The sequence below is a fragment of the Carassius auratus genome, chromosome 10, assembly GCF_003368295.1.
Source record: "Carassius auratus strain Wakin chromosome 10, ASM336829v1, whole genome shotgun sequence".
Classification (NCBI taxonomy): domain Eukaryota; kingdom Metazoa; phylum Chordata; class Actinopteri; order Cypriniformes; family Cyprinidae; genus Carassius; species Carassius auratus.
The window spans coordinates 19,327,315-19,354,238 of NC_039252.1; the positions used below are offsets into that span (position 1 = coordinate 19,327,315).

At 36.8% G+C, this 26,924-nt stretch overlaps 1 protein-coding gene across 2 annotated transcripts in view; it reads right to left on the reverse strand.

Annotated features, from left to right (window-relative positions):
- LOC113110191 (cAMP-specific 3',5'-cyclic phosphodiesterase 4D-like) overlaps window positions 1–25,025 on the reverse strand; it is a 185,677-nt gene extending 160,652 nt beyond the window's left edge. For both annotated transcript variants that reach the window (XM_026274237.1, XM_026274236.1), the window contains exon 1: window positions 24,940–25,025. In XM_026274237.1, the coding sequence (XP_026130022.1) occupies window positions 24,940–24,981 (42 nt within the window). In that variant the 5' untranslated portion in view covers window positions 24,982–25,025. The remainder of the gene's footprint in view (window positions 1–24,939) is intronic.
- Between the last annotated feature and the right edge of the window lie 1,899 nt (window positions 25,026–26,924).

Sequence of the window (26,924 nt, forward strand, 5' to 3'; positions counted from 1 at the left end):
TCCAACAATCAGTTTGCCTCATGTGTTGTTTTTTATATTATTTCAGTTCCTACTCATGAAAATGTCTTAGAATTAGTGCAGCACAATTCATCTACTTTCTAATAATTATAATTACAATTATTGATGTCACAAATGTGCTCTGTGGAAAGATTTGATCAAATCTTAATATTGCATTTTTTTTTTTTTGTGATCAACATCAAAAGGAAAGAATTCAAACATATAATAAACAAAACCAAATGCACATTTCCCCTCAAATTTAAAAGAATGTGTCTGAATTTATTACTCTCAGCTGTGATACTTATTACTGTAATATAGCAGGTTTTACTATTTAACTAACCATTTAACTAACAAAAAGCAGAACAATGATGTAGAAATGCTTCACCAATTATTATAAATATTATGGTCCTAAAATAGGCTTCATTTTCACCAAGCAAAGTCTGATTTCGTGGTGAAATATGGCCTGGATTTGTTCTAGACAGGCTTCATGAGATTCATCCTAGTATTAATAGATTTGTAGAAAATTAGTTAGTGGTTATAACAGAGGCATGACCCCAAGATGAATTCCCAAATTAAGTAAATTAATTTCTTTAAAGAGTATGTCAAACCTCTTGGTACTCTTGGGGCTATGAATCAGTCTAAATTTAATCAGCGCAGAAAGAGACCTTTTTCCATTCTGAAAAGATTTGGCAAAATGTTTTTTTTCTCAGTGAAAAAAAGCACGGTAAAATGTGCAAGAAATACAATTATAAAGTTATATATCTTGTCATATTTTTATAATGCACTTACTGCCTTCATTAGAATGCCGCATTTAATAATAAACTGAATAGAGACTTAGTTTCTAAACAGCCTCTCATGGTGTCCAAAAATGAGCAAAGCAAGCAGAAAATTGTCCAAAAAGCTTGTTTTCTGTGCATACAGTTATTAATTATTAAGCTGTCAAATGTTGTGTCATGCATCATTATTTATGGGACATTTAACCAACACAAATTCTCAGAAATAAATCAAAGATTTGGCTCTCTTTAACAGCGATCTGTTAATAAAGATGGCCATGAAGACAGCGAGAAAAGTACAAAAAAAATACAATATATCCAATACAATACAGTTAATTCCCCTGGTACACTCTACGATGCCCACAAACAGCCCTAGAGAACCACCTAATAGGCTGTGTTTACATTACTTGTGCTTTTTCCAGTGAAGGGAAACATTATGTGTGCAGTATCCATTAATGGTGCAGATCCCATAGGGACTGTTGAAATGTGATGCAATGAGATGGAAAGACTGCTGTCAGAAGAAGGTAATGAAACCTCTGTGTTTTGCATTTCCCAAGCTACTACTTTATTAGCATAAGTAGTCCGTAAGTATAAACACAAAACTTAAAAAAAGAGAGGTTTCCGTGAAAAAGAGACTGCGTCATTCATTTGCATTTTGCATGGTTTCATTTGCCCACAAAAGTGTGTTGCTATAACTTCATATTTCAAGTCCTCGCTCTCTCTATTAACTGGACCAATAACTTGATGCATTCATCCTGACTGCACGTAAACCAAAGTATCAAACGGCTATCAAATTAAAGCTCACCTCTATTTTCCCTTTTTGCAATAAGTCCCTAATGCACAATTCATTATTATATGAGTAGTTTGACTCATCCACTGAAGCCTGTTGGCACGTTGAAAGCCGCGGCCCCAGCACAAAGCATCAAGGGCTTCATTTATAGTCTAAGAAACATCTCACACGGAAGGCACATAAAATGTATCCATGTGACTAACAAGGGGACGGAATTAGTAAAAGAAACCCAGTTGGTTGGCTGTCTGGAGACAGACGGCACAATATCATGGAAATTGCAGAAACACAATAAGATGATGTGCAGCGTTATTATAGAGTCAAAGTCATGTCTGGAGGGGCGGGTGGGAGACAGGGGGTTTAAAATAGTCTTTCAAAGCGGCTGTGGTGATGCAGATCACAGCGATGGTTTGAATGGCACAGCACGCAGCGGAACAAAAGGAGTGAACTCTCCACCTGTGGCTCACGGTAGAATGAGGCACTTTGTTCAGCGAGAAAACAGAGAAAGGGGAATGTGAGGCTAATTTCAACTATTTGCCCAATGTATTCTGGGAAGAAGCAGCAGGCAGAGGTTATCGGTTGGGCGTGGGCTTGAACGGTTTGAACATCTTGCTCTGGACAATGGAGCATGAGTCATTCTTGAGAGCTACTAAAAGCTAGATTGACTGAAAGGCCTAAAAACAACCAGAACTGATCAATAGATGTTTATAACAACAGATTGACTGAGCTGGCCATGTTCAGAACTGGAAAACACTTCATATTAATTCTGCATTAATATAAACCATGCCATTGAACTATTTTGCATGGTGGAAAAAATTTTAAAATTAAAATGTAATTTTGAAATTACTAACATTAATAAGACAAATTCATCAGTCACATGCGATTTATTGTGTAGCCCTACAAAAAAAGAATAATTTTGTTCACACTGATGAACCTGTGGTGGTTTCTGCAGCGGGGAAGAAACTTAAGCTATTAATAATATTTGATACATGTAAATCTTTTCAAAATATATGCTGTATTTGTGTGCTGTTTTTTTACTTTATATCCATCAAAGAATCTTGAAAAATTAAACTATGCAAATGTTTTCAACATTAATCGTCTGAAATGTTTCTTTAGCAGCATATAATGATTTCTGAAGGATCATGTGACACTGAAGATTGGAGTAATGATGTTGAAAATTCAGCTTTAGATCAAAGGAATAAATTACATTTCACAACATATTCACATAGAAAATTGATACTTTAAATTGTAATAATATTTCACGACATAACTGTTTTTACTGTATTTTTGTAGCAAATAGATACAGCCTTGTTGAGACTTCTTTCTTACTCCCTAAACTTTTGAATAGGAGTGAACCGTATACATAGTTTGAGTTCAACTCCTAACCCTAAGGTTGTGGGTTTGAGTCTCGGGCCGGCAATACCACGACTGAGGTGCCCTTGAACAAGGCACTGATCCCAACTGTTCCCTGGGCGCCGCAGCATAAATGGCTGCCCACTGCTCCAGGTGTGTGTTCATGGTGTGTGTTGTGTGCACTTTGGATGGATTAAATGCAGAGCACAAATTCTGAGTATGGGTCACCATACTTGGCTGTATGTCACATTACTTTTACTTTCAATAAATATTAGGTCATATCCAGAGTATGATGGGATGCAACCAAATGTTTTTTCCTGCATGAAATGATGCATATACTAACTGGCCCTGATGGTAAATTAATCACAGGTGTACCATTGCTCTCTGCAAATGATAAGGCTCCTGAGTTGACTTGCAGTAGGAGAACACGGCCACCTCCATCTCTGGAGGATGAGCTAAAATATTCATGTCGTTGCACAGTAGCTACTTTCGTTTAGTCATTGACCGAATATTAAAAGAGCCAGTAGTCAATTCACTCAGAGAGACTGAGATGGTTCTCTTTACTCCAAACGGCCTTGACTCACTCAATAGGACTGCAAGGCAGATGTTGTTTCGTGCAAATATTACAACTAATTGTGTGTGTGTGTGTGTGTGTGTGTGTGTGTTTACACAATGTATGCCATCAGCCTGCTCGTCCTTCACAGAGCAGACAAACACAGCCCTATCCCTCAGTGTTATTTATGCCTAGCTGGATGGCCTGACAGTGTTTCAGAAAGTGAAAAAAATCAGCATACATCCATCCAGTGTGTGAAGTTTTACAGGGTTCAGGGAATAAATCGGCTGTTTCATCACTCATCCATCAGTCAAGGTATCCCTGGAGTTACAGGAGCCTGTGTACAACGGGAGAGATCAAATCAGCGTAGTACCGTTCTTCGCCATTCAAAGGCTGTTTTTGTTAATAACTGAGAAAACCATTTATCAGATTAATCTTGTAGATCAGACGGTATGAGTTATCTTTTGGCTTTTTTAAACTCCTAACCTTCTCTTAGATGCCTTGATTGACTCTCGTGAGATGAATTGCTTAATTTTCTTGAAAAAATTTTCATTACTTTTAAAATCCACATGAAATAATGTTTACAACGTTTTTCCTTTTGTAATATTCCATAAAAACGGGACATAAAGTGGAAAAAAAGCATGATTTTATCCACTGGAAGATAGAAACATTTTTGAAAAAAAAAATAGGTACAGTAAAAAGTTTCACTGAAATAACTGTTAGTAATACTTGGAAGTAAACATACAATTACGAAGTAGAAAGAATTAAAGAGTTTTTTTTTTTTACAACTTAGAATTTTTTTTTAAGTATATAAGCAGCAATTAAAAAAGTGATGCTCTGGTGAAATTAAATTTACAAGAACAGACAAATATTCGTAGGAATTACCAATAAATTATGCACAGTGAAACCAGGAATATGTATTGAAAAAGCAGAAATTCATGTTGACTTTCAATGCTTCACCAGATAATACAATTATTATTTGACTGATGCTGGGTACATTTTATTCGAGGATCATTGATCAAAGTATCTATTTTCCCTTGGGAATTGCATTCTTGAATGCACATCCATGATGTAGGCCTTAAAAGCCACGAGAGGTGGCACAGGGGTCCTTAACTGAAGAGGAAAGCGACTTGTAGCCGCAACCATGTGATGCTGTTCGATATCTAAATGAGAGGCTGAGTCGGAGAACATTGTCTGACAAAAGACAAACAACCTTGAGTCCTCCCTCTCTTCAGCTGCAGTGATCATTCTCCATGCCACTTCTGCAACCTATGAATTCCCGCTTGAATCACAAATAAGGAGGAAGCTCTGATGTCGTATGTGTAGTTTATCTTGAACCAATTAGAATCGCAGGGAGAATGAACTTCCACACAAATGAAGAATGCTAATCGGTGCATCGCGATGAGTTTGATAATCGTGTTCTGACGTTGCTTACTCATGCTTCAAAATGCACACGTTATGATGTTAACGTGGAATCCAATTATGCAAATGCATTGCACTGCCGGCTTCGTGTGACCATTAGGATATTTTATCATTCAGCACATCTTCTTGACAGAGACTAAAACTTTCTGGCCAAAAAGTTTTTTTTTATCTCCGAGCAGTGAAAATGATAAATGGATTTGCCAGTACTGGTTTAAACATGAAATGTGAAACGATACAATAATGGCTTAGCAATTATAGTCTGCGTCAGTGGAGATGATGTGAAATACTGAGATTTTATTCTTTTATCAAGGAAATGTGACCTTCTAAATACACACACTTATATAAACAAAGGCAGCTTATGAAGCAAAAAGAGAGATATTCAATGAAAGATACGTGGGACTCGATACTAGCGGTGGGGCTCAGGTGTAGCTCATCTCCAATCACTACACCTGGCCTCACTCCTCGTTCCCACGCCTCTCGGCCCCGCCCCACTCGCCACATACCCCCATCGCCCCTCGCAGGCCGGGGGGTACCCTCGAGACTGCGCTCTACTCCCCCCCCCCCCCCCTTCCCTCCGGGGGGGACCGCTCACGGGGACCTGCAGGAACCTGGGGGTAGGACAGACGAGGCGAGAGAAAAGGAGATGGAAGGAGGAGCGACAGGGACGAGAGAGGGGAGAGAGAAAAAAAAAAAAAAAAAAATCCGGTTCCCAGACGCACTGCTGCTCGGCCCTCCACCAGCTGGGTGATCTCCTCCGCGGTGCCTGGCGGTGGCACTGGACGGCCCTCGGCGGACGGCGCGACACTCCTCCGCCGCCCGATGGACGGCGACGGCTCCTCCGATTTTGGGCAGCGGCAGGAGTCCCCCGTTCCCTGCCCCTCCGGATTCCGTCACGGAGGCGGCAGGCTCCGGCCCCCTGGCGAACGGCGCCGACTCCTCCGCTCCCTCACGGACGGCAGCCGCCCCTCCTTGTCGTGGGCGGTCGGCAGCGAGCTCGCCCGTCCCCGGCAACTCGCTCCAGCCCACCGCCTCGAGCGTCAATGGCGGCACGTACCTCGCCAGCTCGAGGGCACCGCGGATTCACCACAGCGGCGAGGGATCTTCAGCAGCGCGTCCCTCCTTCTCCCGGGTTTCGGCACCACTGTAATGATATACAACTCCATACTCATCGGGAAGAAGGAGGCGGGAACCGGCGCACAATCAAAACATAATTTTAATATTCAAAATAAATACAAAACAGCGCGTCAGCCCCTCACGGCGACTGACGCGCACAAATAAAAGCCAAAACATAAAATAATGTCCCAGGCCTGGTCCTCTCTCGTCCTTCACGGTCGTCACTCCAGTTTTATATCCTTCCATCTCCTACGTGGGACTCGATACTAGCGGTGGGGCTGTCATAAACTAGCTTGTATCTGTATTAACTTAGATTATAAATATTACCGTAATTATTACAGGGAATATTTGCATGGTAAGAAAAAAGATTTGATACTAGAGTGCTGTGAATGGTTAATATATGGTTGCTAAGATGATCAACAAAACACATGATGATTTGTAGGGGTGCAATGATACATAATGAACAACATGATAATACAGTGTGTGTGTGTGAGAGTGTGTGTGTTAGTGTGCTCTTGTTTTTGTGTCATATCAGGACACAACTCTGTATAATGACATGGGTATGACACAGGTATTACAAGGAGAGGGTGACTTATGAGGACATAACCCAAATCCCCATTTTCAAAACGCTTATAAATCATACAGAATGGGTTTTTTTGAGAAAGTAAAAATGCACATAGTTTCCTGTGAGGGTTAGGGTTAGGTGTAGGGTTGGTGTAGGACCATAGAATATACAGTTTCTACAGTATAAAAACCATTACACCTATAGGATGAACACACTTTTCACAAAAACAAACGTGTGTGTGTGTGAGCATGTTTTTCCACGTTTAGTTTTTAACGTTTTTCCTATATATATATATATATATATATATATATATATATAATATATATATATATATATATATTATATATATATATATATAACAAATAAAATTAAAATTATTTTTAAATCAATTTTAAATTAATTATTATTCATAATAATAATATATATAATAATATTGTTATTATTATTATTATTATTATTAAATTGCAATTAGATGTGCCTCTCCAAATTGTTCTGCCTGTTTTCGGTTTATGAAATAATGCTCAAAGTTTTATGATTTGTGAGAAATTGCTGATTTTTTATGCACCTTTATTTTGCACACAATGTCCTAAAGAGAAACCTCACAAATGAAACGATTATTATGATTATTATTTGACTAAGCTGTCATCAAATATTTGTTTGTTTTAACACTTTGACATTTCTTTTTATGTATAAACATTTTTCAACATCTGTAGTACCTCATTTTGTTGTACAACCTAATGAGGATACTAGATCTGAAATTTTATAGATATTTTGATTGCTGTCATTGCTTGTCATGCTTAACAAGCCATTAAAACGAAGCCATCAGATGACTGATGATCCCTTGTGACTTGATTTATTTTCTATATTCTATAAAGTCAGCGTGAAAATGACATTGTGAGCGCATTTTCTTCCCTATGTGACATAGTGTTTCCGAGTAAAATGGCTTCTCGGAAAAAAAATGTAAGGCAGGATTTAATTATGCACAGATAATTTATAATAAGCACAGCCATATTCCATAAGAAAAAGTACTGTTCATTTTTATTTCATGAAGGCTATAAGAAACTTTTTTTTTTGTTTTTTTGTTGTGCACGTCAAAACGGAGAAATAAGACTTGTAATTTTCAAAGAATTCAATTAAATGTTCATCTTATATTTTGGTTGCTTTTGTGAGTTAATAAAAAAAGTGACTGGTTGTATAAAAAAGCACATATCATCACAATCAGTATATCGATCACAACCCCCTAAATCTACTTAAATTGCAATCACATAACAGCATGTTTTGAGGTATGGGTAAATGCTATATCACTGGAAATAAATGTCAGATCGTATTGTGCCGAAACGTTCGATTTACACATCTAATGATCCTAGGAATCATTCATGTCTTGAGCACAAACGCTGCAAGATGAGCTACACACTGAAGTTAAATAGTGCCACGGGTTTGTTCTGCACCCATTTCCTCCATCATTCTCTACAAATATCTTCTAATGGCCTTTTCTGGCTATTTAAGACCCATTAAGTCTCCAGCACCCGTTTCTAAAATGGTATAATTGCTGCTCCCAAATGAGCTTGCGATACTTTTTCTTACACATTTCCAACGAACAACCTGAAGACCTTCTTGTCAGACAGAAAGCACACTCGATTTTTTTTTTTCCATTAGCTCAGGATTGGCTCCAAAACTTAGTGAATTACAGTCACAAGCGTCACTCTCGATACATAACGCCATATGTCCCAGGATGCACGGCTGTAATCCCAGTCAAACCCTCGGAGAATTGACTAGGAAAAGTGCCGTCAGCAGGCTGTTGGTTCTGTGTCTGAAGCAATAACTTTGTCTAAGCCCTCACAGTTGAGTTATATTTTTAGACATGTAAGGTGACAAAAGAAAGCAGCCCGACAGACTCAGAGTAACTGTAAGCTGGAATAAGAGATACTGCTCCAACCTACAGCGATTCTGTGAAGTCACATTAACATTTTAATTGCATAAAGTCTCTGTAACAGAGCTGAGTGATCGCAAGCTATTCTGATAAAACAACAAACATTCCCTCTTGTCAATATTACTCTGCAACTCTGCCATGCTTGCAATGAAAGCTTAAGCAATCCCCAATCATTTAAAAATACTCTAATACTGCTGTAAGACTCTTTGGGGCCTAATGGCTTACAAACTCCATACTAATGTAAAATTCATGAGTACTTTTCAAACCACAGCATCTGCTACAACCCTTGAGAGTAGAAGTGTTTTAAAGGGTCATATCTTTAATTTAAAAAAAAAGATTTTTTTTCACTCTTTTAAAATATACGAGTTTAATATGTTGTGTAGACACCGCACACTTTTGTCAGACGGTTTATGAAAAACCAAAAAAAGACCGTAATCTACAGACCATTTAAAGCACTGAAACGAATAGAACCGCAGTGGGCAATGGGACACGTGTGTGAACCATGAGAGAGATTAGCTGAAGCTCTCAGGCTTGAGTGAATCTTTTACACGTCTCAGTTGAGCATGACGCCAGAATCCACAACATCAGAACACATGGTCACCTCTGCTGCCCTTGCAAGGTCATGACTCATGATTCTGCAGAGAAAGTCTGTTGCTCTTGAATCGCTCAGGGGATTTTGAGGCTTTCACTGATTTTTTAGTGGTGCTGACTAATGCAAGTGTCATTACTATTGCTCATACATGCAGGTATTAGTGATTTCCATTGAATTTATGCATTTTAACAGACGAAAACCAACAACAGTATGCTCTGCGTTCTCAGAGGAACATACTGATGGTGGTTCCCAGAGTGAGAACAGAGTTGGGTAAGGCAGCATTTCAGTACACTGCCCCCCGTGCATGGAATGAACTGCAAAAGGACCTAAATCTTTCTGAACTTGTGACATTGGGAGAATTTAAATCTATTCTAAAGAAGCGTGAACTCAATGAACTTGGAAAATGTAAAACTATGTTTCTAAACTTGTACACATTGACTAAATATCATTTGTTTTTTTGATGTCATGTATGTTTTTAAATTGTATGTAAATGCTGTTGTCTTGGCCAGGTCACTCTTGAAAAAGAGATTTTTAATCTCAATGAGTTTTTTATCTGGTTAAATAAAGGTTAAATTAAAAAAAATTTAAACAATAATTATTACATTTGTGAAAGTTGTCCCACAACATTGTACTACAAACGAGTGTTCTGACTTTAAAATATTCGGAAACTTAAAGCTTAAAATACTATATAAAATTAAAAAATATATATAAATATTAAACCATAAAAACAAAATTTTATTTTGTATTATTTTAATAATTTTATACAGCCCTAGTCCTAAAATTACTAAATCTAGCTATAATTTCACTGGTGTGGATCCTAATATTGTTATCTATATAGTTATCATTTATATGTTTGCAAACAGGGCTTTATACTGTTTGCGGGGCCAGAACACCCTAGCAACCCAACCATTCCCTAACAACCATCCACAAGACCCAAGCATCATGGTGGCAAATTAAAAATCACATTTTCTTATTTTATCTGTCTCAGATGCTTTTTCATAAAAGTATGGAATGCCACAGAAAAATAAAATAGTGACACAAATAAAGACTTTAGACATAAGAGCACAGAGCTCGAAAACTGATGTTCATTCCAAACATTGAGGGCAATGAGTAGAACAGGGTAACAACAATCACCGTACTCACATAAATGATTAATTCAGGGTCACCTCAGGCTAAGGAGCAAAATGCTTTCAGAAAGAATAAGCAATCAAACAAGGCTGAATAATCAAGGCAAAATTGCTGCAGTGTTTCAGGAGGGAACTTCAGATAAACAGCCGGCTTACAGTGAACGAGCATACGAGAGCGGCAGAAAGATGGAATGAGGGAAGGAAGAGCGATGTACACGCTTATCGCTGAGGGCGCAAGGGTTGTGTGTGTGTTGCTGAGGGCTTTATGAGGTGTGTGGCTGATGTACGTGGGATAAATGTAGCGCCTATTCAATTCAGATGTTCTAGCCAGCGTGATGTACAAAAGATTTAAGGATTCGCTTGTCACCGAGAGCAACAATTGAAGATGAGGAATGACTTGCAAGATGAAAATGTCATTTCAGGTCACACGGCTGCGGAATAAAAAAAAAAAAAAAAAAGCTAACAAAAAAAACTTGCTCTAGACTGACTGAAATGGGCAAAAATGACAAAGCAAAAAGAGATTTGCACAAGATTTACACAAGATTCTATTTATGATGATAAATATAAAAGAATGAGCTAAAATCAGACTGGATGATACATAGTAAAAACAATCATGTGCATTTGTTATTTTATATGAAAGGAATGATTCCCCCAAAAATGAAAATTAGCTGAAAATGTACTCACCCTCAGGCCATCCAAGATGTAGATGAGTTTGTTTCTTAATGGGAACAGATTAGGAGAAATTTAGCATTACATCACTTGCTCAATAATGGATCATCTATCATCTGGATCATAGATCATCTGGATATTTTAGCCAGAAGCAACGTTAAAAATGTCTTAATAATTGATTTATTTACATTCAGGTTTTCATCTCACAAAATGTTAATTGAAAGACTGGAGTTGTGTGTATTACTTCTGAATTATGTTAATGTTTTTATAGGGTTGGCTACCTATGTCACCGGTACGTACTAGAACCGAATCAGAATGAAACTGACATTACATGCCTTTATAATGCTGATGGCCAATTCATGTTATTATATATATATATATATATATATATATATATATATATATATATATATATATATATATTTTTTTTTTTTTTTTTTTTTTTTTTTTAATGCATCCGTTCAGGAACCATTTAGGCACTGATATCGCAAAAAAAAAAAAAAAAAAATGACACCCAACCCTATGTTTTTAGCAGCTATTTGGACTCTCATTCTGATGGCGATAGGATCCATCAGTGAGTAGGTGATGTCATGCTACATTTCTCCATACCTGTTCTGATCAACAAATCTACAGTTAAGTTAATAAGCTATATTACATGCCAGAAGGAGCACATAGCTGCGGTCATCTGATAGAAGCAATAAGGACTAGAGGATGCATGTTTAAGACCTGTTGTTATGCATAACGTGAAGTGGAGGCTTATTGGTTTATTAAATCGAGCAGCATAGATGCATATTATTTTCTAATTTATTTCTAAGTAGCAACATGACATGTAGAGTCCTTTATTAAAAGCAGAAGGCATTTGCTCGTTGGTCATTCATATTTCACCTTGATCCTCATTGGATTGGAACGGAGATCATAAATAGTAAATGACAGACAGCGGTTATTAATTAAATTAAGTGGTTAATCATTTGAATAACGTTAATAACCTAAATTTGTCCGATGATAGCGTGACAAACTGCATGTAGCTGCAGTCAGAATATACAAGACTAAAGAAACACAGTGATTCTTGTTCGCAAGGGTCCCGTTTATTTCTGTACAGCATCTTGGATTTATGATGTCAGTGCTGAAGGTTACACCATGTTCAATTGTTAGTAGGAAGACAATGCTCATTTGTTTTTCCCACCTCTCTGTGGATCTGAAAATGGCAAAACGTACATTTTCAAGCCTTTGCAATAGACAGAGCCTTAATGTGTCAGCCTCAGTCTTTAAAATCTACTTTCCAAAAATGTTTTATAGCATTTTATTTCCTGATTTCAAAGGAAACTTAAGTTTAGAAAACTCTCAAAACCTTTGTAAAGCTCAGGATGGCTTCGCAAGTCAACATGAAGAGACATTCTCAACCCTTTTACTTTCATTATATGACACAAGCTCTAGTTAATCAGTATATTCAGTTGGGGGAAAAGTAGGCTGAAGCTGGACTATGGCCAGCAGGGAATGACTGGATCATGAAAAATGTCCATCTTACTAATTTAATTTGACAAAACTACCGTCATATCACATACACAGCAGCTGCAAGTTCCTCAAGGCAACCCGTCAAAATAAAAGTTTATTTTAACGTGAAGAAACTGTCCAAAATATATTAATATTTAGCAGTCCTAAAACTCAATGTAACAACAATGCTAATAAATATTAATATCTTTATTATTATGGGAATAATCACGTTTTCTTTTTGATTGTAACAGTAAAAAGTTGACAGTGGCTCTTAATTTCTTTTTATAAATTCACCATTTGTAAACTGATGTTTACTGTTAATTTTTCAGAAATTTAAATAGTATTTGTATCAAAACTATATTCACTTTATCTAATTAAAAAAAAAAAAAAAAAAAATCAAGAATCGAATCGAGAGCTTGTGAATCAAAATCAAATCGAATCAGGGCATCTGAATCAATGCCCAGCCCTAAATTTAAATGACAATAAAGTGGGGGTATCTATCCTTTTAGCAGTGTTTTTTGATAAACGTGACTTAATACAAGTGTGACTACCTACAAAAGCTTTACTGTTACCGTATTTTCCGGACTATAAGTCGCACTTTTTTTCATAGTTTGGCTGGTGAAAACATTACCGTCTCCAGTCATGAGAGGGCGCTCTATGCTGCTCAGTTCTCCTGTAGTCTACACAGAAGACATATAGCGCCCTCTCGCGGCTGGAGACAGTAATGTTTTCTCTTGGTTCTTGGTTCTAAATAAATGCCACTTGTATAGTCCAGTGCGACTTATATGTTTTTTTCCTCATCATGACCTATTTTTGGACTGATGCGGCTTATTCTCACGTGCGACTTATAGTCCGAAAAATACGGTATAAAAACACAGATGTGTGAACATAATGGGAATTGAATTGTTAAAATAAACATGCAACACACGTCATGCTTGTCATCACAGAATCTAACCAATGAGAATAAAGTGTGTGTCATCATCATCATCAAGGCTTTCACAGACGATTTTGAGAAACTGCAGTGCCTGACCTAGACGGCTGGTCTCCTTTTGCTCTCGCGGTACTCTGATGGCACATGTGATCGCAAGGCGGCTGCAACGTTGATCAAAGTCAGACAAATTTTCTAACTAAAATGCATTGCTTTTGTCAGGCGGCAGCCAATCTATTTTTTTTTTTTTTGTTGCTATTCTTCACTTGAGATTCAATGCGAGCTCATCAATGAAGTGTCTGCCAAAGCTGGGGTTCCTGTGTGGTAGTGAGATAACATCGTATTTAGTATCAGCATTCTCATTATGTAATAAATCATCATTAGCGACGGCTAATAAGCAAACTAATTAAGAGGGAAGCCTGAACACAACCATACAGACTAATCTGATAACACACCCCGGTTATTACACTGTAAAGTACGCTTACATCATGGTTTCTTATTGATTTAACATCCAATTACCAGATACTCATCTGCGGTTTATAGATCCAGCTGTGGTGAAGAATAAATCAGCACAATTGGATATTTTGGACTTCCCAAACATGCTCTGTTCACAAGTGCACGTGGCTGTGCGTGTCCTACAGACATTAGCTGCCTATTCAAATGCACCTCTCAAGGGTTCGTTAGTAACGGCACAATGAAGAGGGATTATCCATGCTAAATGTGTGGCCACGGCTCAATAGTCCTCGTCCTTCAGCATTGGACCATTTGCGTAACTGGTTTAAAATTGCAAGCCACATACAAATGTATGAATAAAGTGTAGGACATAATTGAAGAAAAACAAATGAACGCAGTCATGCACCTGCTGCACGCCGGTGTTTATTGTCGCTCTGAGCCTGGTCATTCTCGTGCCGGTCTTGGCTAAGTTGAATTTATGAGTGTTCTTAAGTAGGTCAAGTGCATCTTCTTTTGAAAGTCTGTGTAGAGAGGCGAGTTTCTCCTTGGGGACAGTTATTGTTTGCACTATTGTTTGTTTTTCTGTTGCTCTGAGGTGCTCTGGTCATCCTGTATAATAAGTAACTCTATTCAGAGAAACAGCCGAAAAATTGCAAGCTGCCAGGATTTAATGGAGCAATCAAATAAAAAGCCCTCATGATAATTGGACAGTTTTTCATAAGGCCACCTCAAGTCTCTTTAATAATGAGAGGTGTTCGCTAAGGGAAGCTTCAGCACTGCTGTCGTTCATACTGAAATCAGAGATGTACTGTTCATTTTGTTTGGCCTTGTGATTGTGCCTGGAAAATAAAACGTATAAGGGGGAAAAAAAAGTCAAATTTACATTGGAGGAGAGACCTGTGTAATATCTAGAGACTTAGACTTGGGTTACTTTAATGAAAACCAATAAGAAACCACCCTAATACTGGAACAACCACTTAAAACACTACAACACTCTAGAAACTACATAACCACAAAAAACACAGGAAACTAACTGAACACCCTAGTAGCCATTTAGTAACTAAGAACAAAATGCCCTAGCAACTGCTTAAAACAACCTAGCAACTACTCAGAATGCCATATAAACAATAAATACGTATAGATGCCCCATTCGATGGCTCCAGGCACGTAGATGAAGCCGCCATCTTGAAACTTGACATTCACCATACTGTAGGTTCCCACAGAGCCACTGAGCCGTTCTGTGTAGGATTGTGGCATCTTTCGAATATTCAGTGAATACTATGGTGAATGACGTCAAGTTGACCATTACAATATTGCGGACAATTTACGTATAGCGGCCCATAGAAACAGTCACTAATGAGGCATCTTTAATTGGCCAACATATCAGTTGTCAAGATTAAAGAATTACATTTTTTTCAGAAGGGATGAACATTATTATCGGAATGATATCGGAATCGGACGATAATGGCTTAAAATGTTGACATCGGCATCGGGCCGATATTAATAATTATGTCGATATGCCATGGCCGATAAGATAAACAGCATACATGTGCTCAGCGATAAGATCATGTCAGTAGTGTGCTCATTCTTTAAAGAAAATTGGTCTGAATGATGACTAGATCCACTATTTTGGATCGCCACATTTAATCAGGGAATGAATGAATGATACGAGTCCTGCAGCAGCAGCAACAGTAATGGCCATCTATCACAAACAAGTCGCTTGTAACTTGAATAATTGCAAATATACAGATCTATTCACTAATGTGTAATATGTTTTTTCTAACTTATTATTAACCGATTATGAAAAAATACAGTAACCAATTTATAGTTATTTTGATCTTTAAGTGGACTCAAATTATAAGAGACTTCAAAAAAGACTAAAAGTTAAAAAAACTTCATTTTTATTTAATTCTAACAAGTAAGTTTTTGTTAAAAACAAACTAAAATTTTAAATAATTTGTTAATAATCTCTGCACAGGAAAGACTTGGTGTTTTTTCCAAACAATATAAAAATATTGGTATCAGCATCAGTTATTGGACAAAATGGTTTGAAAAATATTGGCATATCTGATCTGCAAAGTTTCAGTATCGTGCATGCCTAGTTATCAGTATCTGCCAAAATAGTAGTTCCTGTGGCTGAGTGGTAGAGCATTGCATTAGCAGTGCAAAAGGTTGTGGGTTTGATTCCCAGGGAACACGTTAGGTAAAAAAACGTATTGCCTGAATGCACTGTAAGTCACTTGGATAAAAGCATCTGCTAAATGTAAAATATTTATATCCGATTCTCCCTACTAGCAACCAACAGAACACTCTTGTTATTGCTAAATCAGCACTGGCTGTGAGTTTAGCAGGGACACGCAGCAATCATACTTTCTTTAAAAAACACAAGTTGAAAATAGTTGTCTTCTAAAATAAAATACAGATTTTTTTCCAGATGTAACTGGACAGCAGGCATCACTGCGTGTGAGGAAGCAGTGCTAGAGTTTGTTAAAATGGGTCGGCAGTGGGAGAGTCTCATTGATATTGTAAGTGGCAGGGATGGGTGTAGGGTACACAGTCAGTTCCACTATGTCTCTGAAAGGCCATTGTATTCTGTGGTTTCTGCAGTGTTTTGTCCCATTACTGCAGCTCGTACACTGGCAGCACATCATCCAGACAGCCGTCAGGGCCTGAGCCTAATACACTGCAGCAGCAACAGCCAGACAATCTTTGCCACCACCAGAGGGGATGTACTGTACGCACATGTCCACACTGCCATGATTACACAGCACCCGAATACAGCACGGTAAGAATGACACCTCCTGCTATGGATACAGATCTCTCTGAATCTCACAAAAACACTATGTGAAAGGTCATAATTGTTATTCCTGCTGCCCTCGGTGGAGTTTCAATCAAAAAGGGGTCGACAAATGAGGTCACGTGATTGGGTGAACTTCTCAAAACCTGTCAGAAACATGTAGTTATTCTTCACCACATAATCAAGTAAAATAAGTATCTCTGCATAAAGAAATTGTGACGTTCGTGCACCAGGAAAACACAAGGAAAGGGAGAGATCCAATTGCAGGTACGTTTATTAAACAAAAAGGGTCATCCAAAACAAACAGTCCAAAGTGACAAACAAAACAAAAGAGGGAACCGGATGAAACGGAACGGGAACTCAGAGGACGAGATAGCAAGGGAAGTCTCGGGAGACGAGAACATTGATAACACGAAGGGTAAGGACTCCATACAAACAACAGGGAAAGACTAGGGATGTAACGATACACTCCGAGCCGGTTGAAAATCGATAATAATATGTGACGATTCGTGTCGGTTGAGATGTTAAGCGAATCGCGATACACATTTTAAACAGCAGGGGGCGCTGAGGCAGTCACCTATATTTTGACCTCGCTTTGCAGGCAGCGAACAAGCTGTAACTTTAAACAGTAGCAAAAATGGTGGTGGCAAGTGTAGATGATGAACTCTATCTCGAACAGCAAGCGGCTGTGACAGCAACTCTACTGAGCAACGGCGTTCAACGAAATGTCCGTGACATCGATACTTTGGATGGCTCAGACATCCGTGATGCGGAGGACATAGTGAAGCTTCTAAAGCCACTCAAAACGTCCACCACTGTGCTGTGTGACGAAAAAACCCCAATGTGTCTCTCATTGTGCCCTTAAAGAATATGATCGAGCATAACATGGCATCCAACGAAGAAGATTCTCCCGCTGTGAGCAACATAAAGAGAGCTATACTGAACAACCTTTACAACAGATACACTTCAGAGTACAACCACCTGCTGGAGTGCACCGCATTAGACCACAGATTCCGGGCTCTGCCTCATCTAGAGACAGACCAACGCGATGATGTATTCCACAGACTGAAGGAGAAAGCTGTACTGATGTTGCAGAACCAGGTAGCCTATTGTATTTATTTTACTCTTTCTCTAAATTGTATTTATTTTACTCTCTCTAAATTGTATTTGTTTTACTCTCTCTCTAAATTGTATTTGTTTTACTCTCTCTCTAAATTGTATTTATTTTACTCTCTCTAAATTGATTTTTTTAAATAATTTGTTTATTATTATGGCATATTTTTCGAAATGTGTTTTCCAAATTTGTTTGTGTAAACTGAGTATTAATGATACAAATTATAACAAATGATATTAAAATCTTGCATTTATAACAATGTGAAAACCCTATCAATGTTGTACTTGGATTTTACTTAGGCTTTTTATTTCTGCTATTCCTCTGTGCAGGATGAGGGCAAAGAAGGTGCCAGTGGTCACCCCCCTGCAGCAGAGCAGCCTCTTGACCAGACAGACAGAGCAGGAGCAGAGCTGAAACAACCTCCTTCCAAGAAAACAGCATTGGAAGATCTCCTTGGAGGGACTTTCAATGAACCAGTTGCACAGCACATCAGTCAGATTGATGCAGAAATGAATAAGTACAGAGCTGAAACATCCATTTCCCTCAATAGCTGTCCACTCAAGTGGTGGAAAGAGAATGCTAGGCTATACCCACGGCTATCCAGTATAGCAAAAGCATATCTCTCCACACCAGCCACCTCTGTCCCTAGTGAAAGGGTTTTTTCATCAGCAGGGGACATTGTGAATGTGCAGAGATCTCAGCTTCGCCCAGAAAATGTGGATATGCTGATATTTCTTAAAAAAAAAAAAACATGTAAAAAAAAAAAAAAAAAAAAGATTCTGTGCTAGGAAAGAACACTGGCAAAGCCTTAGTTTGTTTATATGAAAAGATTTATTTTATTTGTATTATTTATTTTATTTGAGATTTGTTATAATATTTCAATTTAGTTTTGTTATTTAATAATAATAATTCTTTACATTTATATAGCGCTTTTCTAGACACTCAAAGCGCTTACATAGTCAGGGGGTATCTCCTCATCCACCACCAGTGTGCAGCATCCACCTGGATGATGCGACGGCAGCCATAGTGCGCCAGAACGCCCACCACACACCAGCTTACTGATGGAGAGGAGACAGAGTGATGAAGCCAATCAGCGGATATGGGGATTGTTAGGAGGCCATGATGGTCAGAGGCCAATGGGCGAATTGAGCCAGGAGGCCGAGGTCACACCTCTACACTTTTCGAAAGACATCCTGGGATTTTAATGACCACAGAGAGTCAGGACCTCGGTTTAACGTCTCATCCGAAGGACGGTGCTTGTTGACAGTATAGTGTCCCCATCACTACACTGGGGCGCTAGGACCCACACAGACCACAGGGTGAGCACCCCCTGCTGGCCTCACTAGCACCTCTTCCAGCAGCAACCTAGTTTTCTCAGGAGGTCTCCCATCCAGGTACTGACCAGGCTCAGCCCTGCTTAGCTTCAGTGGGAAACCGGTCTTGGGCTCCAGGGTGATATGGCTGCCTTTGACAAAGATATTTCAGTTTCAGAAAGAAATGTACAGCATTTTGTCTGAGTGAGAATGAAATAATAAAAGGAAACTTTTTTATTTATCTTTCTTAAATCTCATTTTGCACAAACAATCGTGAGAAAATCGTATCGTGAAACCAGTATCGTGAATCGTATCGCATCGCGAGTTCAGTGAATCGTTACCTGCTTAGGAAAGACAGGAATTTATAAGGAAACTAATGACAATAGATTGCCTGCACCTGTGCAATTAACTGGAGTGCAATAACTGTGAAGACAGGACCAGACTAGAGGAATTATAGTGCCTATGGTGTAGTGCCTAAGGAGAAGCGAGCACACTAGTGGACACCCAAGAAAACAGAGAATGAAAGCGTGACAGAAATGAGCCATATTTTTTTAGCAGTATTTACACATCATAGGATGTACTAAGTCTAAATAAAGAAGTCTAAATAATAAATAGCTTGATCTATGCAGTCTTAAAGGTACAATTTGTAAGATATTTCCAGTAAAATATCCAAAAACCACTAGGCTAGTGTTATATAGGTTTTCCAGCTGATTACTAAAAATATCTCTAATGTTTTCAACTTCTTGTAAATCATGAGAAAATGCCCATTCTAAACAGTGACACAGGCAGTGCAGTCGCCTGTCAATGACGTTAGTTACCCTTTATTACCGCCTTACTGACGTAGAAACCACATGACAACAGTGTCGTGGACAAATGCGGAAGTAGTGTCTAGTGTCCAGCAAACCACTAGCTTGCTTCAAGCCATTCCTTATTTACTTCTTGCACGTTTTATGGTGGATTGTGTTACTTCTTTATGGTACATAATTACTGTTTACCGTCTGCCACTGGGTCTGTCGACAAGGACAGCTCCCGTAAATGTAAGCGTACGGGTCAACCAAACGACCCAAGAAGAGTTTGGGACAAGAGGAGAGAGAGAGCGAGGATCAATATCAGTGTTGCATTTTCTAGATGGAGAGAGATTCGCAACAAACTTCAACTAGAAAGAGATGCCGATCTCGCTTGTGTTTTACTCGACAGGTGAGTTGTTTTGATTCGTATCTTTACAGAAAACGTTATGTTATTATAATGATCAACAAGATTAGTATTTAGGTGGCATACACGCCATACGCGGTGCATCGCATCTCTAGACCCACGCGAGGATGCGTCTGATCCATAGTCGGATCGTGTCTTTGCATTGACTTTGTATATAATCTACTCGTGCAAATCGTTGAACTCGTATGAACATGTATGCCCAATTATTATGTTTGAATTTACATGAGTGTATATATTTGTTGAACAAGTGGTAATCATTTTCACATTGTCTGATTGATGGCCGTCAGCGGTTGGGTAGAAACCAACAAATCCCATCATTCCACTCTCCTTCTTAGCGTCATTAAACCACGCGATTGTTATTGTTTTGGTAGTGCGCCCTCTAGTCGCAGGTCATACAACCTGTACCTTTAAATATAAGCTTCGATTTATTTATTTATTTTTTCTGGACATTTTTTCAAGAGATTTACTTTAATACTGCAGTGAAAATAAAACAAAAATATTAAAAAGAAAAATACCCAGAGACATTATAGTAATTAGAACTGTTCTAATCAAAAATAGAGAGTAAATAGGTATAAACAAATATTAAATAAACAGACAATAATTGTATAGATATTCTAAATAAATGAAAAATTATCTAAAATAATAACTGAATAAAATCAAATCAATCAATCTATAGCATGGAAGTTTAATTAAGTTTAAAAAATATTGCAGTAAAAATAACTAGGTTTAAACAAATATATAAGTCTAAATAAATAGGCAACAATTGTGTAAACAGTTGTCTAAATTGTCTAAAACAATCAATAAATAAATAAATAACTCAAGGGATGTGCTTAATTGTTCTAATAAAAAAGTAAACAAAGTTTAAACAAATACATAAACGCTAAATACATAGGCAAAAAAAACAGATATAAATACTCTTAATATATAAATATTAAAATAGCTTAATTTTCTCTATACAAAATATAATTATTTTTTTCTTCCTTTTTTGATTCAGTGGTAAAATGTGACCTGTACATGTTTTTATAAGATTTACTGGACCAAGAAAATCATCAAGTGTCACTTTGTGTACGTTTATGCGAAAGAACACCATAATAATTTTCTATTAAAAAGATCCAGGAAGAGTGTTTGTTTGATAAGTGGGCTGCTGAGTGCGCATGAAAGGCAGATGCTGCATCGTCTTCTTTTGATCTGGAAAATTCAGGCTTCTACTGGTAAGATCTTCTTCTATTACTGTTAATTATATCAGATTGATTGAATCAGGAGCTATCAGGATGCGATCAAACATGTGGGACTCCTCACTACAGCTAATGTACCGCTCTGAGGTCAGCAGAAATGTGTGTGCGTGCGTATGAAAGGACACTGACGTCTATCTGACAGACAGATGCTACATGACATGCCTGTGTACGGATAAACACAAACCTATGAATAAAAGGCATGAAAAAAATGGATTGTGCCCTTTACAAGAATCAGCCAATCACAGCACTCCGATGACAAAGCCACAGGAGGAGGAAAATAGTGTTGCTGTGCTCCAGGTGATTCAATACTAGACTTTAAAGATACAGAATGGACAATAAGGCTTACAGATGGAAAATCATTAATGCTTTTAATGACTTGTGAACATTATTTGCCAACCTCTTCTATTGGCTTCTATTGTTTAGAGGTTGCTTTTTCAAAGCTCAGGAGACTCAGAGTTCTCAGTTTAGTTTTATCAATGTCAACTCTGGCTCAGGTCATTTTTAAGGACCGGAAATGCATATACACATACAATGTTACCTTAGTGCCATTATTATAGTTTTTGTTAATATTTTGATTTTTGTCCTGCTAATTGGTAAACTGTTACCGTATTTTTCGGACTTTAAGTCGTACCTGAGTATAAGTCGCATCAGTCCAAAAATACATCATGATGAGGAAAAAAACATATATAAGTCGCACTGGACTATAAGTTGCATTTATTTAGAACCAAGAACCAAGAGAAAACATTACCGTCTCCAGCCGCTAGAGGGCGCTCTATGAAGCGCCCTCTCGCAGCTGTAGACGGTAATGTTTTAACTTGGTTCATTTGTCTTGGTTCATTTCTCTTGGTTCATGTCAATTTAATTTTGATACATAAGTCGCACCTGACTATAAGTCGCAGGACCAGCCAAATATGAAAAAAAGAGCGACTTATAGTCCGGAAAAAATGGTAATTTGTTTTTGATTTATGTTAATTTTTTTTTATTCTTTATCAAAAATGACTTTGGCTTTTGATTAAGTTTTAGATTTCATTTAGTTTTCCTTTTTAAAATGTTTCTTTATTGTTTTTATTAAGTTTATTTTTTAGTCTTAGCTCTTTTTTAATGTGTCAAAGTTTTTATAGTTTTTAGAAATGTTTTTCTCTCAGTAATTCCAAGTAAGTTTTACAAATATAGTATTCAACATTTGAAGTGGGTCAAAAAAAGTTCAAAGTCGTTCTAAGATATGATTTTGGTTTTAGGTTTTTGATCCACTTAAAATGTTGACTAGTGTAATTAGAAATAATCAGAAATCAAAATAAAACCCAATAATAAAATAAATAAATAAAGTATTATAACTAAAACAAAATAAATTTTGGCAATCTTTGCAACTAGCTGAAATAAAATAAGCTTGAGGTTTTTAAGATTTTATATTACTTCAGTTATTGCTGAAGTAATGAAAATACTTTGTAGTTTTATTCTTAGATAACAATAAACCTAATATACACAAATAAGGCTATAATTGCACAGTAAGAGTATAGAACTATAAAAACAATATTATTTGGTGGAAGAATTTAATGAGAAATGTTTGAGTTCAAATTATCTTGAGCAACTGAAAACAATGTTTAATCTCCTCTGAGATTAAAAGGGGTTATTTCTCAGAAGAAAATCGGAGAAGGACAAGGGACTTTCATCTTTAACATTATTGCTTTCTAGAAGAAACAACTGAGACTAATAGTTGTTCATTTCTCCTCGCCTTCTCCAGCCCATGCAGTATCACTCTGAGATGCCATTTGGACACGTAATTATAAATGCACTTAAAGGCGGCCGACGCGACCATGCTCGTCATTGCTGCTGGTGCTGTGTGCCCTCATTTAAAGGCATTAGAAACGATTTGCAGCTGCACTGCTGATCACGCTTGACATTGATGTTACCCGGCGATGCAGAAACTGACATGAGGAGTGAGAATGTGACAAGTCTGTTGATCTCACACCCTCTGTCACATTAGAGCTTTCCGACGGTGACACACACTTCCGTCACAAATCACATGACTGACCCAAACACTGTGCTCCATTTACCAAAGGGCATGCATGGACAGTTTGAGCCGACACTGTGAATTAAATGGGACAAATGTATTTAAACCTATGTTGTAGGGATGGACATTTTTGTTAATTTCTCATCAATAGGTTTAAAAAACGAGTACTCGAGTAAGCGGGGCGTGTGCACGGGAACATGGCCATGATGAAAATATCTGAAGACTGATATGAAAATTTATGTTTTTAAAATAAAAATGACATGAAAACATGTCTATGAAAATATGAACACATGATTAGAACACTGTTAGATTATGATTATGATAATAATAGCAGCCTGAGGTGAATTGGTGGGTTTTTGTTAAATGTGAGCCAAATTAATCACAGTTAAAAGAAAACCAAAGACGTAAACTACTTTAGTCTGTGTGCACTGAATTGATGTAATACACGAGTTTCACAATTTGAGTTGAATTACTGAAATAAATGAACTTTTCCACAACATTCTAATTTATTGAGATGCACCTGTATGTGCACCCCTGTCTATATTAGATTTCGTTCAATTAGTTTTAGGGTAGTTTTTTGGTTTACATAGTTTTTATTATTTTAGTGGTCTTTTTTAATAAGTGTATAAGTTTTCATTTTTATTCTTTTTTTTATTATTCACTGACAAAAATTGATGTGAAAGCATTTTTCACTCAGTTTCAAATAAATTGTACAAATCAGAAACAATAAGCTAGTGACATGTTAAATTAAAAGTGACATTTTAATTTAGAAATAATATTTTAATATTTAATAATATTTTGTCGAAAAATCTTTTTTTTTTTTTTTTTTACAGAGCACTAAAACTAAATGAAAATGTTGTGGCAAAAAGTCAAGAAGTGATGGCAACCCATTTACTTTGATAATGTATTTCTGAGTATGAGAACAGGACCTTATTTTATTCTTCTGCAACTGTATGGAATTTATATTAATGAAAGATTATACAGACAAACAACTTTTTGGAGGAATAGCATGCATGCACTGGTGAATCATTAACAATAATACTGTTTATTGATAAAGTAAATAGAGTCCCTTTGATTTCATTTTGACTTTAAATGAGGCAGTGTAATTGCTTCTGGTGCCACTGTTCTGTAATGAGTCAAATCAAAGGTGCATTTCATCAGCATTTATTCAGCTTTTTTATCAGCATTTGCCTTTAGACTTTGCTGCAAATCATTTTTCCTTGCAAAAAGTCTTGAATATTACATGCATCACCCAGAGCTCCTAGAATGATTCATCAAACCTCAGAGGCAAAGAATGATTGCAATTTAAAAAAGTGAGAGTAGTGAACATACTGTAAGAACGCAGGCTCTGATGGCTCTTCCACAGCCGACAGGCTTTCTCTATGACAAATTAGTGGAACGTAATAAAATTGCTTCACCCCAATTCCCAAGATTCACATTATGGGATTTATTCCTCATTTACACTTTGTACAGTGAAGGTACAGAAGTACTGAAATGCACTCACAGTCTGTGGAGAATCTGCCGCTGTGCAATCAATCTTTTTCATCCTGTGAGATACTCCAGCATGTAATTCTTCACACAGTCAAAGTGCTAGAAGAGAAAAACAAGAATAAAGCTGGTCAAATAGTCAAAATACATGTGGTAAAAGCACTTTAGACATGGGTATGGTTATAGAAGACATGTATGAATGACTGAATGAATATAAATAAACATAATAGCTAACATTCATTAATTTACTCAACTGCTCTGTGCACTACTTATATGTTTGCACACCCTATATATTAAGCTGTTAGCTAATCAACATGCTAACAATCAAACCATTAAAATCAAGTCACTACTTATGTGGCTACTTGAGAGACTGTTAATGATTCTGCCCATGAATAGAGCTTCAAATTAGACTCTTTATAGAGAGTTAGCGAGAAAACTCACAAGGTTTTAAAACTGAGCGATGGGGTCAGAGTTAATATTAAAATAAGGACAGACGAACAGAACACCCACTGTAAGACTGCAGTTGGGATGAATCCAGCTTTGTAGAGTAATGCAACAAACCTGAGCCAGCAAATCATGCAAATCAGCAACAGATTGAACAAAGAGGAGAAGAAAGATGAATGACGTGTCCAAAGCAGCCCACAAGCTAGGGCTGCACGATATTGGAAAAAAACTCACATTGCAATATATTGTTTTCCTGCAATATAAATTGTGATATGTAATATATATATATATATATATATATATATATATATATATATATATATATATATATATATATATATATATATATATATATATATATATATATATATATATATATATATATATATATATATAAAATAATATTTCACCATATGACTTGAATAGCTCTATATGGGGAAAAAAGAATGACTGGGATGATTTTGTAGGCGAGTAAATCAGCATAGAAAATAAACAAATTACAAGCATATATAAACATAATAGAACAAAGATACATATGAAATAAACAGTGCTTTACATTTTTCAAAATGTATTTTCGACGCTTCAAAATATTCTAACGGACCCTCTGATGTCACATGGACTACTTTGATGATGTTTTTCTTACCTTTCTGGACATGGACAGTATACCGTACACACAGTTTCAATGGAGGGACAGAGAGCTCTCGGACTAAATCTAAAATATCTTAAACTGTATTCCAAAGATAAACAGAGGTCTTACTGGTTTGGAACAACATGAGGTCATTAATTACATAATTATGATTTTTGGGTGAACTAACACTTTAAAGTACTAAAATTAACAGAAATAAAAATGATTGAAAGCTAAAAAAAAAAAATGTCCATGATATAAAAAAATAACTTTTAAAACTTAAATATATAAAAATAAATTAAAAATAGATCAAAATAAGCAAAAAGAAAAAAATGTAAAGTACTTACACAAACCCAAACTAAATAAACCAACACTTTACAATAAGGTTTCATTTGTTAAAATTTGTTAACTATTAGCTTACATGATACTTGAACAATATTGCAGCATTTATTAACCTTAATGTTCAACATTTTCAATATGTTCATGTTAGCTAATGCACTGACTAATGTGAAAGATAGTTAACCCTAAAACAAACAAAAAACTAAAAAGAAATTACATTGAAGAAGAAGCAAAAAAAAATATTAAAATGAAAACTGAAAATACAAAAATGTAATTTAAAATATTAATAAATCACACTAAAACACTGATTGACAATCAACTAGATGATGAAAATTGTTTCTATATATCAGGTGGTTGAAAAATACATAAGCACAAGTCGAGTAAGCCAAAAGAAAATGTTAAGATGAAAAAAAAAAAAAAAGGTAAGATAAATCGGGTCCATTTAAATGTTGACTTTAAAGTCTCCTGCTTATGAAATGTTTCTCCTGATGTGAAAAATAAACCGCAGTCTCGCATGATATTTCTCCTTTAGTTTTCCAAAAGAGATCTCAACATGTGCAATCAAAAGCCGGAAATCTCACTATGAACTCAAA